General features: G+C 42.7%; 1 protein-coding gene across 1 annotated transcript; it reads left to right on the forward strand.

The window, feature by feature from the left end:
* Positions 1 to 239: 239 nt before the first annotated feature.
* mul2 (mitochondrial E3 ubiquitin protein ligase 2) lies at positions 240 to 10,640 on the forward strand. The gene is made up of 6 exons (XM_080439395.1): positions 240 to 285; positions 1,553 to 1,698; positions 3,093 to 3,180; positions 3,730 to 3,850; positions 7,186 to 7,417; positions 9,980 to 10,640. Exons 2-6 carry the CDS (start codon positions 1,582 to 1,584, stop codon positions 10,493 to 10,495), a joined length of 1,074 nt encoding a protein of 357 aa, XP_080295521.1. The 5' UTR covers positions 240 to 285; positions 1,553 to 1,581; the 3' UTR covers positions 10,496 to 10,640.
* Positions 10,641 to 18,755: the final 8,115 nt, after the last annotated feature.

The following is an 18,755-nucleotide window of genomic DNA, read 5'->3' on the forward strand; positions in this document are numbered from 1 at the left end:
GGCCGCGCAGATGGGCACTACACAGTGGGGGACCGAGAGAGATCTATGACTGTGTATTTGGAATACTTGAAATGTATGTAAGATCACAGACATTCTAGGGCTAGGTTTAATTTAGGTGCTCTTGGCCTAGCGGTCGCTTCTTTTGGGCTTGTTTTCATGGACCTGGTTGCTTACTTCTCTCACATAATCTGGCAACACTGCTTCACCGTCCCACATCACGTGATACAAACACTGACCCGGCACTTCCTGCTGCTGGAGCGACAACTTGGAGAGACTGACTGACAGGTAAACAATTCAATGTTTGCATTCTATACTCCATTAAATCTTTACATATTAATAATAAGCATTGTAAAATTGGGTCCACGTTGATTTAGTGTCGTCGGTGTTTGTGAATAACAGTAAATGACTGAAAGCAAATGACTAGCAACGTGATTCCTCTGACATGACAGGAGGTCTGTTCAGGGTACGTTAAGGACGACTTTTAGGGACAGCTGTGTTGTTATTAATAATGCACTTTATGTAATTATGTTGTATTATATTGAGATGACTTTTGACAGTGGCCCTAAAGGTTCTGTATCTCAAATATGTTTAAGGGAACAGTTGTTGATAGAGTCATTATTTATAATCTCTACAGGTCCCTTCCATTTTGTTATTCGATACTTGAGTTAGTTGGAGACAGTGTGTAAAGTAAGAGTACATGTACTCAAGTACTGTAAGTGCAATTTTGAGGTACTTTTACTTTGCTGGAGTATTTTCAATTTTTAATACTTTTACTCCACTCCAATTTTTATTTGATAACTTCAGTTGCTAGTGACTTTGCAGATGTAAATGATTATATTATAAACCATACATTAACCACTTCAGCCCTATTTTATACATAGGCTATAATTATTAAATTTGTATTTTTAATAAATAGCCGATCTACAAGCTCATAACGCGTTGCATTGCCACGCGTTGTGAGATTGTAGATCTGCTATTTTCAAACATTTTAGTACTTTTACTTTCGGTACTTCAAGTATATTTTGATGCCAATACCTTTGTACTTTTACTCGAGTAACATTTTGAACACAGGCCTTTTCTTGTAACGGAGTATTTTTATATTGTGGTATTGCTACTTTTACTTGAGTAAAATATCTGAGTAGCTTCTTCCACCACTGGTTGGAGATTAGTTGTTGTCTTTCATATTGCAATGTCCCCAGTGGCGTTTGGTGGATTCTAACGTTGACCGGGCCAGAACCTGGCCAGAACCGGTTTGACGGCTAAACTGGTTTTTAATGGCCACTCATTAACAATTCGGCCGAATGCAAATGAGCCCCATTTGAAAACAAAGGCGACTTTCTGTGGTCGGCTACAACAGAATAGGGTGAGGGGCTGCTAATGTTGATTTTTAGTTTTTTTCACCCTGGATCTTGCCCCTACACAGGGACTGGTAGGGGCAAGATCCAGGGTTCCAGCTGGGTTTACAGACCGGGCCAGGGCCTCGTTGGCCCCAATGACGATACGCGCCTGACCCCCACATCACGTTTGTTTGTTTGTTTGTTCCGTTTTGAAGGAGGTGAGAAGAGGAGCGAGTCACACAGAATGGAGGAGTTTTCTGTGCAGAGTGTTGATGTGTTGTGTCTCAGCACCAGCCTGGCCATCTCTGGTATCTTCTACTATTACTACAGGAAGAAGAGGAAGACGGTGGACAAGCTCAATGTGAGTCAGCAGCAGCAGCTATATTTGAGAAGAAGAACTTGTATGTCATCAATGTGTTCACTTTTAAAAGCTTTCCCCCCCCCTATTGTTCCCAGAATGTTTGTTTTTGCGACTGCATCTACCGTGTAGAGCAGGGGTCTTCAACTTTTTTTCGGGCCAAGGACCCCCTAGCTGAGAGAGAGATGAAGCAGGGACCCCCTCTATATTGTATAAAATTGTGTTTCAGATTAAACTTTTTTTCCCCCACTTGGTCTGCTGCTCTTTTTCCCCTCTACACTTATACCCCTTTGCCAAAAATAGCAGATCTACAAGCTCACAACGCCTCGCGCTGCGAGGCGTTGTGAGCTTGTAGATCGGCTATTTTTGGCTAAAGTTCTCCTCAGAAAAGGGATGCTAGGGTTCAAATGGGTAATGTAAAAAAAAAGAAGGATCATATCACACAAAGATTTGGCGGCCCCCTGTAGTAACTCCTGAGGACCCCCTAGGGGTCCCGGACCCCCAATTGAAGACCCCCTGGTGTAGAGAAACAACAGGAAAATGGGACTGTTTTTTAAATTCCACGTCGGCATCCACCTCAGCTCCAGTGCCTACTGTGGAACGACGAATCATTTGATAACTTGTGTAGAGGTTGACTGAGCTCCTAAAGCCTGATTAATACTTTGTCGTACGACATGCGGCATGCGCCGAAAATAGCCGACCTACTGTACAACAAGCTCTCACCGTGCCATAGACGCGACTCGTTGTGAGCTTGTAGATCTGCTAGTTTCGGCGCACGACACCAATTGCGCGACGGAGGAGCATGAGTTAGACGTGTGATGATGATATGGCCCCCCTACCCTTGACGATCTCATGACCTAAAGCTAATTCACTCACAGACCAATCTAGGGTCAGTGTCACAGCTGTCTTTCCAGATCGGGGACTCCGTGGTTCTCAAAGTGGGGTCCTTGGGGGGGGGTCCAGGGGGTCCCCAGCAAATACATTTTAACCACTTTATCCATTTATACTTCGGATATTCAAAAAATAGCAGATCTGCAAACTTTTACATCTGCCGTTTTAGAAAATGTGTGAACATTTCGAAAATGTTTGAAAAATTCAAAACAATATATCAAACAGTGAATTATTCCAGACCAATTATTCCACACTCCAAGGTGCATCAAACATGGTGCCAGGGTAACAACACCCGCGCGATTCGAACCTGGGTCTCTCTTCCGTGTGAGAAACCAAACATCCCCCCTTTGGCCAGGCTATACCTGTGTCAGTGCTACAAAGTGACAGTTCATGTTTGACATTTGAGGCACTTTGCATCATCTTCACATCCATTCATGTGAAACATGTACCGACCTCAGACCTTAGTTGAAATTGTCATATATTATATAAATGCTCTGCACTTTCAGGATGCTCCACTGTTGACCTTAAACGGAAGGCTCCCGGACATTTTGAATGCCACCCCAGGGAAGTGCCTGCAGTACGTTGTCATAGAAGGTAATAGGCCCGTCACAATTATTACGTAATCGTCTAATCGCAATTATTTTTGCATAATCGTCATAATCATTTCCATGTTAAGTGTCATACTTTAAAAAAAAATATGTGGAAATAGACGATCTATAAGCTCAAAACGCGTCGCATCGCGACGCGTTTTGAGCTTATAGATCGGCTATTTCCACTATTCATTTTTATTTTTAAGTATAAAGTCATTAAATATGTGTTATTTGTCATATCTGCCCTGTGCAACTTTTGTTTACGAAGGCTAAAAGCCAAACAGAATTTTTTATTCATAATGTTCCATTAATTTTCAACGACAGAAACGCAATTAAATCGTTCATCGCAATCATTTGAGTGATAATTAATCGTCAACTTAAATTTGTAATCGTGACAGCCCTGGAAGGTGTTAGTAATCACTCACACAGTGTTGTGTATCATTCAGTGCTAATGATCTGGACATTAGCTTGACTCTCATTTCTTATGTACTTGTGTCTCTCTCTTTTACACTTTTGTGTGTATGCGTGAATGAATGAACGTTCATGTGTATAGGGGCAGTGCAACCTGTGGGAAAGCCACTGAGGAGTCAGTTCCAAGAAAGCACTGTTGGAGTGGTGCAGAAACTCATGCTGAAGGAACACAAGCTGGTGTGGAACAGCCTCGCTCGAATGTGGTGAGTAGTTACCGCGTCACTCTCCTCAGTCCTCAGTACCAGTAATGCCCGAGTTATACTTTGTTCCAGCCTGGACATGTACAGACAAAGGCTGGTGTAAGACGGCCGTCCCCTTCTGTGGGAAATGTTGGGGAATTGACTTTGTTGGCCTACTGGCACACACATTAATGCTTAAAGGTAGGCTAAGTGATTTTTTTTAATGTTTTTGTTAAAAAGGTTAAAGTACTATATTCTGATAGTAATCATTGCTACAGAGCGTTTGTTCGGTCACAGGAGTCTCTCCAGCTCTTTAGTAAACAGAATATACGTACATTTTCAGGTAGGTGACACATTTTAAGCCAATCAGGAGAGAGCACTGAAAATGCATTTACTGTTTAATAAAGAGCTGGAGAGACATTGGAGACTCCTTATATGGACAGGACACTCTATAGTAACGAGCACTATCAGAACATGGACCCATTTTGCAATTATTTGAATAATTGCCTATCACTTACTCTACCTTAACAGTGTAGTGGTTTGCACGGACACACACTCCTTCACTCTAATATAATGACGTACACATTGTTATGCGTTGACCTTTTTTTTTGCATTTCCAATGATCTCTTTGACCCAAAAAAAAAGAATCTTGCACAGTCACGAATATTCATCTCGTAGTTGGCTGGCTCGGTTCCAGGGGCTCAAACTTTCCTGAAACGCCTATGGAGCGAAAGAACAGGGAAATTCACTTGCTCAAAAAGGTGTGCCGGTCGCTGTTCAGCTCTGCAAGTGACAGGGAATCCAGGTGTAGGTGACAGTTAGACAGCAACACATACTGACAAATTCACCGCCGGTGTGTGAGAGCCCAGGGTTAGTGAAATACTGTGTGTTGTTCTTTCTTGGCAGCAGCACGCATACGGCACAAAGATAATCCTCCATACTGCACAAAGATAATCCTCCATACTACCCAACGATAATCCATCCCTCTCTAGGGCAGGGTTTCTCAAAGTGGGTGTCGTGGCACCCTAGGGTGCCGTGACGCCAGATCCAGGGGTGCCGCGGAAATACTTAGATTTTTGTAAAACGGAAGAGTTGCACTGTACTTGGTGCGTTCTTTTTCAGTCTACACCAAATCTCTTCGCCAAAAATAGCAGATCTACAAGCTCACGACGCGTTGAGAGCTTGTAGATCGGCTATTTTCGGCGAATGTTTCCCCTCAGAATGGAGATGCTGGGGTTAAACGTCAAGTAGAAAGTTATTTTCAATCTGTTCTATAATGATAACGGACATTCTCTCAAGTTTTCCTCGTGACTTTTAGGCTACTGTAAAGATGTACATATTTACGTACCGTAATATGACATACTGTACATGCTAAATGGTAAATGGTGCATTTATATAGCGCTTTTTACCGTACCATTTGGTACGTAAAAGCGCTTTACTGTATTGTGCACTTTATTGTGCATTACACACATTCATACTCCGATGGCAGAGGAAACCATGCAAGGCACCAACCTGCTCATCGGGAGCAATTAGGGGTTCAGCATCTTCGACACTAACTCTGGGGGAGCTCCCCAGCCCGGGATCGAACTGGGAACCTTGCGGTTTCCAGTTCACTCTACCCGGCCACTCTACCCCTGAGCCACTGCCGCCCAATACATTGTAAGGTGCTGTAAAGTAACTATGTAATTCAGGGGTGCCGTGGATGAAAAAGTTGTTTACATGGGTGCCCTGAGCCAAACATGTTTGAGAACCACTGCTCTAGGGGCTGCAGCGATCCATTCTTCTCTTCTAACTTTTTTTTAGATTAATCGAATATCAAGAAGGGCAGTAACAGTAAAGGTAGAGTAAGTGATTTGCAATTATTCAAATAATTGCAAAATGGGTCTATGTTCTGATAGTGCTCATTACTATAGAGTGTCCTGTCCATATAAGGAGTCTCCAATGTCTCTCCAGCTCTTTATTAAACAGAAAATGCATTTTCAATGCTCTCTCCTGATTGGCTTAAAATGTGTCACCTACCTGAAAATGTACTATATTCTGTTTACTAAAGAGCTGGAGAGACTCCTGTGACTGAACAAACACTCTGTAGCAATGAATGATTACTATCAGAATATAGTACTTTAACCTTTTTAACAAAAAAATCACTTACCCTACCTTTAAATTTACATTTCTTTATCCTACAGTATATTAAAATCGCCTAGTGGGTGGACTTCCTGTTTATCCGTTTCCTGTCCGTTCCCCTTTTTCTACCACACCAGTGTCGTGCATTTACCTCTTCACACTACGCACAAATAATAATGCGTGCCATGGGAAATCTACTAAACTACATGTCATGCTTGCAAGTTTCATATTTACCGTACACTGTGTATTTGTACATTATTGCTCAATAATAGCCCTATATCACGACATTATTGCGAGATAGGTGCGCAACACTTATTAGTGCTCCTACGCGATATGCGTCACATTTTCCCACTTACACAGCGCATGCCTGGACACCAATAAGACGACAGCCGTTGCCTCAGAGATCTGAGATCAGTGCAGCGGTGCGGCCCCGAACCTCTAGTATATCAAATGAACCGATTAACCATTTACGCCTCGTTTCATACTTTGTTGCACTAAATAGTGGAAATGGCAGACCTACAAGCTCAAAACGCGTCACAATGTGACACGTTTTGAGCTTGTAGATCGGCTATTTTCCAGTTTGCTTTGTTGTTAAATGATTAGAAGTTATTTGTCATATATCTGACCTGGCTTTTACAAATCCTAAAAGCCAAACAGAAATGTAATTTTTATTCATAATGTGCAACGACAGAAACGCAATTTAATTGCGGTTAAATCGCTAATCGCAATTATTTAACCCATTAAGACCGGGAACACGTCATCTGTGTAACCGGCATTATTTTATACTTTGGCTATTCAAAAATAGCAGATATACAAAAAGCTCATTGCACGGCACCGAGTATGAGCTTGTAGATCTGTTATTTTTGAAAATCTTTATATATTTTAAAGCAAACATTTTTTACTCAAATCTTTGCTTCTGGGGGGTCCCTGGAACAACATATTTTGAGATGGGCGGGGGGGGGGGACCACTGATATTATATAGCAACATTTAGAAGACATTTGTACAATCCCCAGAATCAAAAAAAATATATATATTTGCAAACATTTTCAGATTCTGTGAGAGAAACAAGCAACCAGGTCTAGGAAAACCAGCCCAAAAGAAGTGACTATGGGCCACATGAGCACTTTAACATATACATCAGCTATTTGAAAATGGCAGATCTACAAGCTCAAATCTTTGCGGGGAAATTATAATAAGCAGATCTGTGGTCTGTGTGGTGTGGTCTGGCCTCTGGCAGGATGGACAGTGAGCGGGTGCTGCACCAGAGGGTGAACGCCGTGCCCTTCAGCCTGGTGGGGGCGGACGAGGCCACCGTCCGGGTGCTGTGTCCCCTGGACGCCTCCGGCCTGGACATGGAGGTCATCCACGAGGAATTCCACCAGGCCACGTACGGCTTCACCGACATCATCGGCACAGTCCTGAGCGGGGAGAAGCCCAAAGGGCAGCTGGAGACCGAGCAGATGCTCAAGGTACTTTACATAATAATATAATGATATATATTTTCATTTTAAAGGTATTGAAAAGGTCTTAACTCATTGAGTGCCATTAACGTGTTTCACGTGTTTTTACCGCTATGGCGCAACGTGCCAATGACGTGTTTGACGTGTTTTTTTTTTTTTTTTTTTTTTTTTTGAAAAACATGTTCAGAACCCAAGATATCATTATCTGAAGATTTGCAGCTCCATCCACTCCTTGTTTAACGTATAACTGAAAAAGGCTGTATCTCGCTTCCTAAGCACTTTTTTTTTACTTTGAAAATCACTCTGGCACTGGGACAACATAATATAGAAATCATTTTTGTTTATTCGTTTTCGTTCTTTTACATACATAGGTAGTACAATTGAGTGCCAGAATTGCCAAACGTTTAAAAAAAATAAAAAAATCTGGCACTCAATGATTAAAAGTCCTTAAATCGTCACTTTAGAAATATGCAGATAATCATCTTGAGAACCACTGGTCGACACCAACCATAGCTGAGTTCCTGTGCTCCTCTGTGGGGCAGCACAGAAAACACTAGAATTTCCCCTGGGGGGTGAAATGGGTGTAATTAATGTTTTATTAATGAATTAACATGAATTAACAGTTGGGATTAGTTTCAGATCAGATTCAAAGTGTAAATGTATTGTCACAGAGCAGTTTTATTAGGTGCGGAAAAAGTGGGTGATAAATCGAGCAATGTCAAGCATAATGCATGAAGTGTGACTTCAAGAGCGTACAAATGGACAGAAGGAGCGATTGCATTTTCCGGCAGCGGCTGCTGCCGCGGAACTGCCGGTGGAGGAGCGGCAGCAGCCGGCAGTGACTGCCGGCGGTGGAGCGGCAGCTGCCGGCGGAGCAGCGGAACTGCCGTGGAAACTGCCGGTGGAGGAGCGGCAGTCAACTTCTTTTTTCCGCCGATAAAGTATAGTTTTGGACCATGACGGAGGCGCGCCGACTCTGCAGACCTTGAGGCCAAGGAGTCGCGCCCGAGCGCCTCCAGGCGCGAGTGCCCGCGACGACCGGCCGATGGTCTGATAGTCGACTAAGCGCCGTCCGAGTTATGTACCGATAGGCACAGAATCGTAAATAATATTGGTGGGGACTGCGTTACACAAACGCAGCACACTCCCAAAGCTGGCGCCGCCGGCAGCTCCGCGGCAGCAGCCGCTGCCGGAAAATGCACTCGCTGTCCCTCCAAATGGAACCATATGGACGCTTACAGGTCCATTTGGTCCAATTATTACATAATCGTCTAATCGCAATTATTTTATTATTATAAATTATTTAATATTTTATATAAAGTAATTATTTTTGCATAACGTAAAAAAAAATCATATTTTCCAAAAATGTCAAAAATAGTGGAAATAGCAGATCTATAAGCTCAAAACGCGTCGCGATGCGACGCGTTTTGAGCTTATTGGTAAATGGTAAATGGTAAATGGTGCATTTATATAGCGCTTCTATCCGAAGCGCTTTACATTGATTGTGCCATTAACCCATTCACACACACATTCATACACCGATGGCGGAGGAAACCATGCAAGGCACCAACCTGCTCATCGGGAGCAATTAGGGGTTTAGCGTCTTGCTCAAGGACACTTCGACACTAACTCTAGGGGAGCGCCCCAGCCCGGGATCGAACTGGGAACCTTGCGGTTTTCCAGTTCACTCTACCCGGCCACTCTACCCCTGAGCCACTGCCGCCCCATAAATCGGCTATTTCCACTATTAATGTTTATTTTTAAGTATAAAGTAATTAAATATGTGTTATTTGTCATATGTATCCTGTGCAACTTTTGTTTACGAAGGCTAAAAGCCAAACAGAAATGTAATTTTAATTCATAATGTTCCATTAAATTTCCACGACAGAAACGCAATTAAATTGTTAATCGCAATTATTTGAGTGACAATTAATCGTCAACTTAAATTTGCAATCGTGACAGCGCTAGTTGAGTGGCAGATAGTGAAGCACAGAACACATGGGGAAATGGTAATGACTAAACTTGGCCTGTCCCCGACTAAGGATTTGTTTAGTCGACTCTAATTGGCGACTAATTGTCAATAGTCGACTGGCAGTCGACTAATAAAAAAATAAAAAATAAAAAAACTTTTTTTTTTTTTTTTGAGGGCCAAAATACATTTTATTTCAAAGGGCCAAGTCTACACAGTTTGTTTTGTCTCCAGCAGAGTTTATAGTGTCTCTATCTCTCTCTGGAAGAGGTTGCACATGAACTCTGCAGCCGCACTGAGGCGCTCCAACACAAACAATACCAATACAAAGACGAGGAATAAGAAGAATAAAGTGGAAGTTACGTGTGGTTTGCAGGCGTAGACTTGGCCAAAAAACTATTTAAAACATTTTTGGCCCTTAAAACAAAAAACGTCGACTAAGAGACACTTAGTCGACTCGGACCCCCCGCGACTAACCAGTCGACTAGTCGACTTAGTCGAGGTCAGGCCTAGACTAAACCCAGAGGAGAAGACACAAAAACAAACCCAAAAGAAATGGATCCAATAAAGCTCTCCTTTTTTCCCCTCTCCTTTCCGGGCAGGTGGGCGCCGCGCTCACAGGCGTGGGCGAGTTGATCCTGGACACGGACCGGGTCCTGAAGCTGCGTCCGCCGGCCAACGGCTCCGACTACTTCCTGACCACGGCGGACTTCGAGACGCTGCGCGCCGAGCAGGAGAGCCAGGCGGTGGTGTGGCGGGTGCTGGCCTCCGTGTTCGCCCTGGCCGGCGGGGCCGTGCTGCTCTGGGTGGGCAGGCGCTACTACCGCACCCTGAAGAGGAGGTGGGACCGCGAGCGGCTGCGGAGGGAGTTCGAGGGACTGGAGACGACGACGACGGGCACCGCCGGCGGCGGCACGGGCGCCTCGCGGCAGGACGCGGCGGCGGAGGTGCCGATGGAGAACGCCTGCGTGGTCTGCCTCAGCCGGCCGCGCGGCTGCGTCCTGCTGGACTGTGGACACGTCTGCTGCTGCTTCAGCTGCTACCAGGCCCTGCCCCAACCCAACTGTCCCATGTGCAGGCAGAACATCAGGAGAGTGGTGCCTCTCTATCAGGCATGATGAGGCCCTGCCCCAATAGAGCGTCGCAGTTCCCGCCCACTTCCTGTTTTTTTTGGTGCCGGAAGAAAAAACTCAATGCATTTTTCCATTGACATTTCCAAAAATATTTATATCTATTAATTTAAGCCTCGAATCAAGCCATCATGACATGACATGAATCATGACCATAAACGTTTGATTCTGTGATTTTTTTTTTGTTGAAAACGGCAAAACAAAGGGTATTTATTAAATATAGTATATCATATAATTAAATATAAAATTAAAAAAAATCACAGAAAAAAACGTTTTATGGTCATGATTCATGTCATCTCGTGATGGCTTGATTCGAGGCTTAAATTAATAGATATAAATATTTTTGGAAATGTCAATGGAAAAATACATTGAGTTTTTTCTTCCGGCACCAAAAAAAACAGGAAGTGGGCGGGAACTGCGACGCTCTATCCCAACTGTCCCTTATGCAGGCAGAACATCTGGAGAGTGGTGCGCCTCTCTATCAGGCATGATGAGGCCCTGCCCCCAACCCCAACTGTCCCTTATGCAGGCAGAACATCAGGAGAGTGGTGCGCCTCTCTATCAGGCATGAGACACTTTGACCGAGACATTCAGTGTGTACACGTATATCCAGTAACAGTTATTGGAACCCTTGAGCTGATTTTCCCAAAAAAACGACTCTTGTTAATGGCAAGTTGTGTAGTAAGTGATATTTTTTGTTTTGTTAAAAGGTTAAAGCACTATATTCTGATAATAGTCATTGCTATAGAGTGTATGTTCAGTAACAGAGGTCTCTCCAGCTCTTTAACTGCCAGAGTAAAAGTGTAATAGTGTCACCCCAGTGCCAGCAAAAACGAGTGTTTTTAACTACATTTGAAAAATCATGGAATATTTTCCGTGATCTCTGTCCGCACGGAGATTGCCTCAGTACACGCACGCGCATCTCGGGAGTCTCGGGAAAAAATCTCTTCGCGCGATAATCCAATTGTACAGCTGTGGCCTGTTGAATGTGCCTTGTTTTGGCCATAAAGAAAGAGGAACGGAGATATAGGCATTTTCCCATAGGAAATAAACAGGTAAAACTAGCCTTTTTTTTTTTTTTACTTCCGGGTCAATTCCGGGTGTGACATCATCCGGCAGTCAAAGCATCATTCATAACGTAGCCAACAGCGCCACTGGTGGAAAACCACTGAAAACGCCCAACTCGTTTAACTCGTCCATCCATGGCACTGTGGACCAAGTACCGTCGGACGAATTAGCTCGTCCATGGCAATCAAAGAGTTAACTCTCTCAGTGCCAATGAAATAAAAAAATATGTTCATACTGTGCCAGCATTTATTTATTTTTTTCAAAGTAAAAAAAAAGTGCTTAGGAAGCGAGATACAGCCTTTTTCAGTTATAAGTTAAACAAAGAGTCTATGGAGCTGCAAATCTTCAGATAATGATATATTGGGTTCTGAACATATTTTTTCCAAAAAAAATAATATATATATATATAAATTTATATATATTTTTTTACTCGGGATTTCTCGTTTTGGCACTGAGGGCATTCAGAAAAAACTCGGGATATCTCGTTGTGTGGCACTGAGAGAGTTAATAAACAGAAAATGCATTTTCAGGTGGGTGGCAAAATGTCATCCAATCAGGAGAGAGTGTCGATTTATCGGCTTAATTTTTCATAGTGTTCCAGTTCCAATGTTCCAAATGCTCATTCATTTCTATGTGTCATCACTTCCAATTCCACTTGTTTATCCTTTGTGAGTTCATGTTCATTTTTCTAATAAGACTGGGAGACTCCTGTTACTGAACAAACACTCAAACTAGTCTATTGCAATGATTACTCTCAGAATATAGAGCTATTTAATACTTTAACAAATAAGTATCACATAACCTACCTTTAACGCAGATTCTGTGGTGTAGCATCAGTTAGCTTTAGCACTAGGGCTGGATAGGCTCTGTAACCCCTGAGTTACTTGGTTGCGCGCAGTCGTGCACCAAAAATAGCCGATCTACAAGCTTGTAGATCGGCTATTTTCAGTGTGCAGCGGCGCCGTGCAACCAAGTATAAATCAGGCTTTAGGTTTTCAATATTGGCTCAGCCACATTGTGGCTGGCATAATGTCAATGTGCAATACCCCTCGCCTGTCACGTTAGCCAGGCCACTAAATCTCAACACTTTTAAGTTGAAAAGACAACAGTAATGTTCTTTGTTGTTCTAAATACTGTGAATAAGACGAGGTTTAATTGTTCTCAAAAACAATTTTATATAAATACACAATTTGAAAGTGGAAATGATAGTATGTTGTGTAGATGTTTGTTTCAGTGCAGTTGTTATATTCAAATTGTACATACATGATGTACTTATTGGAGGAAATGGCATCTGTAAAAAGGTGTAAATATAGAAAGTAGCCTAATACTGTAAATGTACAATATAGATTTTCCCACATGTTTGTTCTGTGCCTTACTTTAGCCTCAGCGTTGCTGTTTTGGAGTGATTGTAAAATAAATATACAACAGTAATTCTCGACCTTTTCTGGATTCAGGGCCCACTTGAAAATCTTGAAAGCGTTCGCGCATAGCCGATACAATAGGCGTTTTCAGGTTATGTTTATTTTAATGATCAACGACGGATCAATGGAACTAACGTAGTATATTTTAAGTTCTTATTTAATCAATACCCCTATGGCCCACCAGTGAGCCCCGGCCCACAGGTTGAGCACCACTGGTATACAATACAGAGCTGTCCCAGTCTCAACACAATAGCAGCAGTCTCTATTTTTTTACTCATACGTTTTATCCCACAAATTTGTAACCCATTTTTTCACCCAGTGCCAATGTACTGGGAGAGCCCAGAACTGAGCTCATGCTTCCTTCAATGCATGAGGAGCTAGCAAGCCGCTTCTTATCACCTGACAGGGGGGAAGTTTCCCCGGTTGGACGTAGCGCGTGGAAGGAACACGTTATTCCAACCAGTTCCTTTCCACTTCACCAGGCGCCCCGGCTGACCAGGGGGAGGCAGTATTAAAATAGTAAAATATGCAGTCACATCTGTAATTAAAGTGTTCTATATGATGACAGCTCACAGCTTTACACACCGAACAGAATGGGGAAAGCAATCAGGATTACTGCATGTTTTTTTGTGAGGGTACCAACCCTAGGGGACACGGGGAGAACATGCAAACTCCACGCAGAAAGGCCCTTTCGCCAACCTCACCTAGGGGTAGGGACAGCAGCAGTCTTGTTGTCCAGAGAGGTTTTCTCAGCGTAGGACAAGAAAAGCTTTGATCCATTAGCCACTTAACACCCCTATAGTTGACTGGAGTCCCCCAGGGCTATATACTAGGCCCCCTCCTGTTTTCGATCTACACTCCAAAAACAAATATCTTTGACGAAAATGGTCGATCCACAAGCTCACAACGAAGCGTTGCGTTGCGAGTTGTCTCACAGGTCTGCTCAGTGCTATGGCTGTTAATGGAACGACAGCCCTGAATATACCGAGGTGTCCTGTCTATGCTCTCCTGTCTGAAATAAGGCATAAATAGCTAAAATAAATACAAAAAATAAATAACATCATGTGGATCTTGGGATCTCTCCCAATCGAGATTCACCAGACGCCAACACTGGACTCTTTCAAGTCCGTACTGAAGAGACACTTAATTAGTCAGGCTTTTGGGTTTTGGCAATTAATCTGTTTATTTTGTGTACTGTAAAGCGTCCTTGTGTTTCAGAAAGGCGCTATATAAATTCAAGTTATTATTGTTATTATTCACACGTGAACGGCGTGGCTCTAATGTGACACATCAGTTGTGTATGACGTCATGAAGTCAGCTATGACAGTGGTTCTCAACCAGTGGTCCGGGGACCACCAGTGGTCCTTGGGGGGGTACCAGGGGGTCCCCAGCTAAATTAGTTAACATAGCGTCACAATCATTTTAACCACCTAGCTTTTTGCTATTCAAAAATAGCAGATATACAAGCTCATGGTGCCTCACTCTGAGAGGCTTCTGCCCCGACAACAGCCGAATGTACTTGGTTACTGTACGTTCCACCACTGGCCTCTATTATCCCATTCAATCTGGGAACGCATCTGTGTCATTTTAAGATTTATTTGGCTATTCAAAAATAGCAGATATACAAGCTCATAGCTATGAGCTTGTATATCTGCTATTTGTAGATCTGCTATTTTTTTTTATATAGTGCAAAATGTGTGCAAATCTTTGAATATATTTTTAAAGCGAACATTTTGTAACTCAAATCTTTGCTTCTGGGGAATTCTACAAATGTCTTCTAAATCCTTTTCTAAATGTATGTTGCTATAATATCGGTGGTTCTAAAAACTCTTTTCATATGAAGGACCCCCAAAATGATATGTAATTGTCTACTATTTTGTTCCAGGGACCCCCAGAAGCAAAGATTTGAATTAAAAATGTATACAAATATTCAAAGATTTGCACACATTTTCACGATTTTCAAAAAAAAAGAAAAATAGCAGATCAGCTCGTGAACTTGTAGATCTGCTATTTTTGAATATATCCCAAGAAAACAAAAATGACACGTTCCCGGATTAAATGGGTTAAACAAGCTACAGAAAGTGTTTCTACCAGACCTTGCCTCGTGCCAGCAGCCAGTCAGAACAGTGGGGAGGGAGTTTGGGGCTTTGACTTTATAGATGAGACCTGCCACAAAAAGTTTCACAGGACTCCCTTCAATGCTGTGTTGTTTTTCCCAGGGAGTGAATGCTTGTTGACAACACCACGTAATACCTGACAAGGCTTCATGAGTCAGCGATCTTACTATTTCTGTCATCTCTAACAAGCAGGGAACAGGAGGAGAGAAGAGATGAAAAGCCGCCTCCAGATTTTTTTTCCCCACAACAGGGTTATGGAGAAGGAGCAACTAAAAGTATGTAGGGCTGCAACTATCAATTCTTTTCCCAGCAATTATTCTATCGATAACTTTAAGAAGCAGGTTTAAGTGAATCTGCATGAAAAAAATTATTTGATATATTTTTAATAAGCAACTAAATCGATTAATCCGATTAGCACTAATTTCATACTTAATCATGTCAAAATAAGATGGCGAAAATAGCTGTTATGGGTGGGCGACTAGTCCCAGGAGGGCAGGGAGAGTGGCGTTATGGTTGGGCGACCAGGCCCGCGGGGAGCAGGTGGGGGGGTGGACACACAGGGTGTCATTAATCTTCCCTCAACGGTCACACACTAGCATCGATTTGACAAATTCTTCACGAGCCCTCTGAGCACAGCAACCAACAGCTGTGGCCTCTATGGAACTACACCATTACTGTTTATGACAGTGTGGTTCTCAAACTTTTTCATGTCAAGGACCCCCAAAAGGATATGTATTTGGCTGCGGAAATATTTTGTGGGATATTTTGTGGGATTCTTCAAAAAATAGCAGATCTACAAGCTCATAGCCCCTGTTTTTTTTCTCTTTTCTTTCTTTCTTTTTTTGAGGTATTAAAAAGGTTGTCATCTGGGGACCCCCACATCATTTATGTCACCTCGGCTCTGCTTCTGTGTTTAATCATCCTGTCGGGGGTTATTTTTTTTCTTTTTGGCTATTCAAACATTTGCGGATCTACAAGCCCACAAAGTACCCCAGAGAGAGTACTTCTTTCCAGCACTGACTATTTAGGAGCGATGACACGGGAGAGATCCAGTGGGCTGATTGTAAGTGACGTGCACACACCGTGGGAGCCGTATGCATCCTGATAGCTGACAAACAATTAGGATGATATGATTGTTTTTTAACCCTTTAAGACCGGGAACGCATCTGTGTCATTTTAAGATTTCTTTGGCTATATAAAAATAGCAGATATACAAGCTCATAGCGCGGCACCGAGTGCCGCGCTACGAGCTTGTAGATCTGCTTTTTTTTTTTTTTTTTTTTGAAAATGTGTGCAAATCTTTAGGTTGAATATATATATACTTTTTTAAAGCGAAAGTTTTTAACTCAAATCTTTTTACAAATTCACTAAAAAATAAACTCAACATTTTACAAATGTCTTGTAAATCCTAACAGTTTTTTTTTCCTAAAGTTTTTTTTCATATTTTTTTGTTACTTATGTTGCTCATTATTATTATCAATGGTTTTCAAACCTTTTGTGTCAAGGACCCCCAAAATAATATGTATTTGTCCGCGGACCCCCTCCCATCTAAAAATATTTTGTTCCAGGGACACGATTTTTCAAAAAAATAGCAGATCTACAAGCTCATAGCGCGGCACTCGGTGCCGCGCTATGAGCTTGTATATCTGCTATTTTTGAATAGCCAAAGAAACCTTAAAATGACACACATGCGTTTCCTTCCCGGCCTTAAAGGGTTAATAGGCTGTGCCTCCCGGGTGAGGCCCCCTCTGACATGTCAGGTCAACACAGTGACAGCAGCACAGGAATATACCTCAAAGACTTACGTAGCGGCGAAGACGAGACGACACTTCATATGAGGTCAGTGACTCTCTTGACATCAGGGTTTTTGATCAGACATGCCGTCGGTTTAACCACCTGAACCCATGGGCTGCTATACAGACGGAGGCGTACGTCATACAAGGTGAACAATTCAACGCGTTGTGAGCCTGTTTTTTTTTTTTTTTGATTGATTGAATACTTAATTAGTCAGAAATGTAAACAGCACATGGTAGCCTACAGCAAGTGGTTGTCAAACTTTTTCATGTCAAGGACCCTGAAAATTATATGTGTTTGGCCACGGACCCCCGGCTCAAAATATGTCGTCCCAGGGACCCCCAGAAGCAAAGATTTGAGTTACAATGTTCGCTTTAAAAACATACATATATTGAAAGATTTGCACAAGTTTTCATGATTTTTCAAAAACAGCCAACGAATAAAAGATTGTGATGCCATGTTAACTACTTTTGCTGGGGATCCCCTGGGGAACCCCCTCAAGTACCCCTGGGTGTCCCCGGACCACACTTTGAGAACCAAGGGCCTACAGTAAGACATTAAAGCTAAAAGGATAACACAAAAAAAGTCCTGGGGACTTGTTTCCATTGTGGTCCTTTTGTTTTCAATTCATGTCATCAACAAATACAAACACTATATGTACAAAAAGAGAAGGGATAATTACATTTACCTCCCCTTTCTGTCTCCTGATACTGTAGATGTTTTTTTTTCAGGTCCATTTTGAAAAGAAACAGTGTTACACATTTTAATGGCTGGTGTCAGGGCATTCCACATTGTGGTGACAGAACAGTAGAATGAGAACTTTCCCATGTTTGGTCTAAATTTAGGTGATACCCAGGGTCATGGTCGCTCCCTCTGGTGTTGTGGCTGTGGGTGTCACTCACTTTGGAGAACTAGTGAGACTGGTATGAGGCACTGAGGGCACTGTCTCTTTGACTCGTAAATACCAGTCCCAGTGATATTTGCTTAACCCTGTAGATCTGCTATTTGTGCTATTGATATACAGTAATACATATAGGGTGAAAAGCGGTTAATGCCACTTATCCTCCGTCTAGTAAAGTTTATATATGGATATGTATATATTTTGTTGCACAAGTCATCTATATTTAGGCTTAAAAACAAGAGGAGATCCGAGCCCTCAAGAAATGTAGAGGAGAGGATGTAAAGTTTTAACTTTACATAGATAGAAACTCCCTTCACTTGCTGCTATGGCTTTTATCTTTATTATGTCTCCGGCCTCATTGGCATGCCATGGGAAATTGACCATTTACAGTGTGTGTGTGTGTGTGTGTGTGTGTGTGTGTGTGTGTGTGTGTGTGTGTGTGCGTGTGCGTGTGCGTGTGCGTGTGCGTGTGCGTGTGCGCGCGTGTGTGTGCGTGCGTGCGTGCGAGTGTGCGTGCGTGCATGTTGGCCTTATTAGAACCTATTTGGTGGTGTCCAAAGGCTTCAAAGTGCATGTGCGCATGTGTGTTTGTTTGTTTGTTTGTTTGTTTATCAGCACACTACCATACACCATGGTATGAAATATAAATCAAGCACAACAGGACAGAACAGAACGGTAGTGCCGCCACAGCACAGTGGGTGCCAACTATGTGACTGTGTGGCACTTGAACTGTGGAACGCACGGAGTATGTCATGGCACAAGGCCAACACGGTTGCCAGGGCTTAATAATTTCTCTTTTAACCGTATGAAATCCTGACACGACCTTCTCTGCTGGCTGTGCTGACAGGAGGGGAGAGAAGGGAAGGGGGGAGGGGGGTCATATTTTAAATGTAGCCATGGCAATATAGGCCTCTGCTGCAGACATTTTAGACAGACAACAGCAGGAT

This window comes from Gymnoscopelus braueri (assembly GCF_963280865.1).
Source record: "Gymnoscopelus braueri genome assembly, chromosome: 10".
Classification (NCBI taxonomy): Eukaryota; Metazoa; Chordata; class Actinopteri; order Myctophiformes; family Myctophidae; genus Gymnoscopelus; species Gymnoscopelus braueri.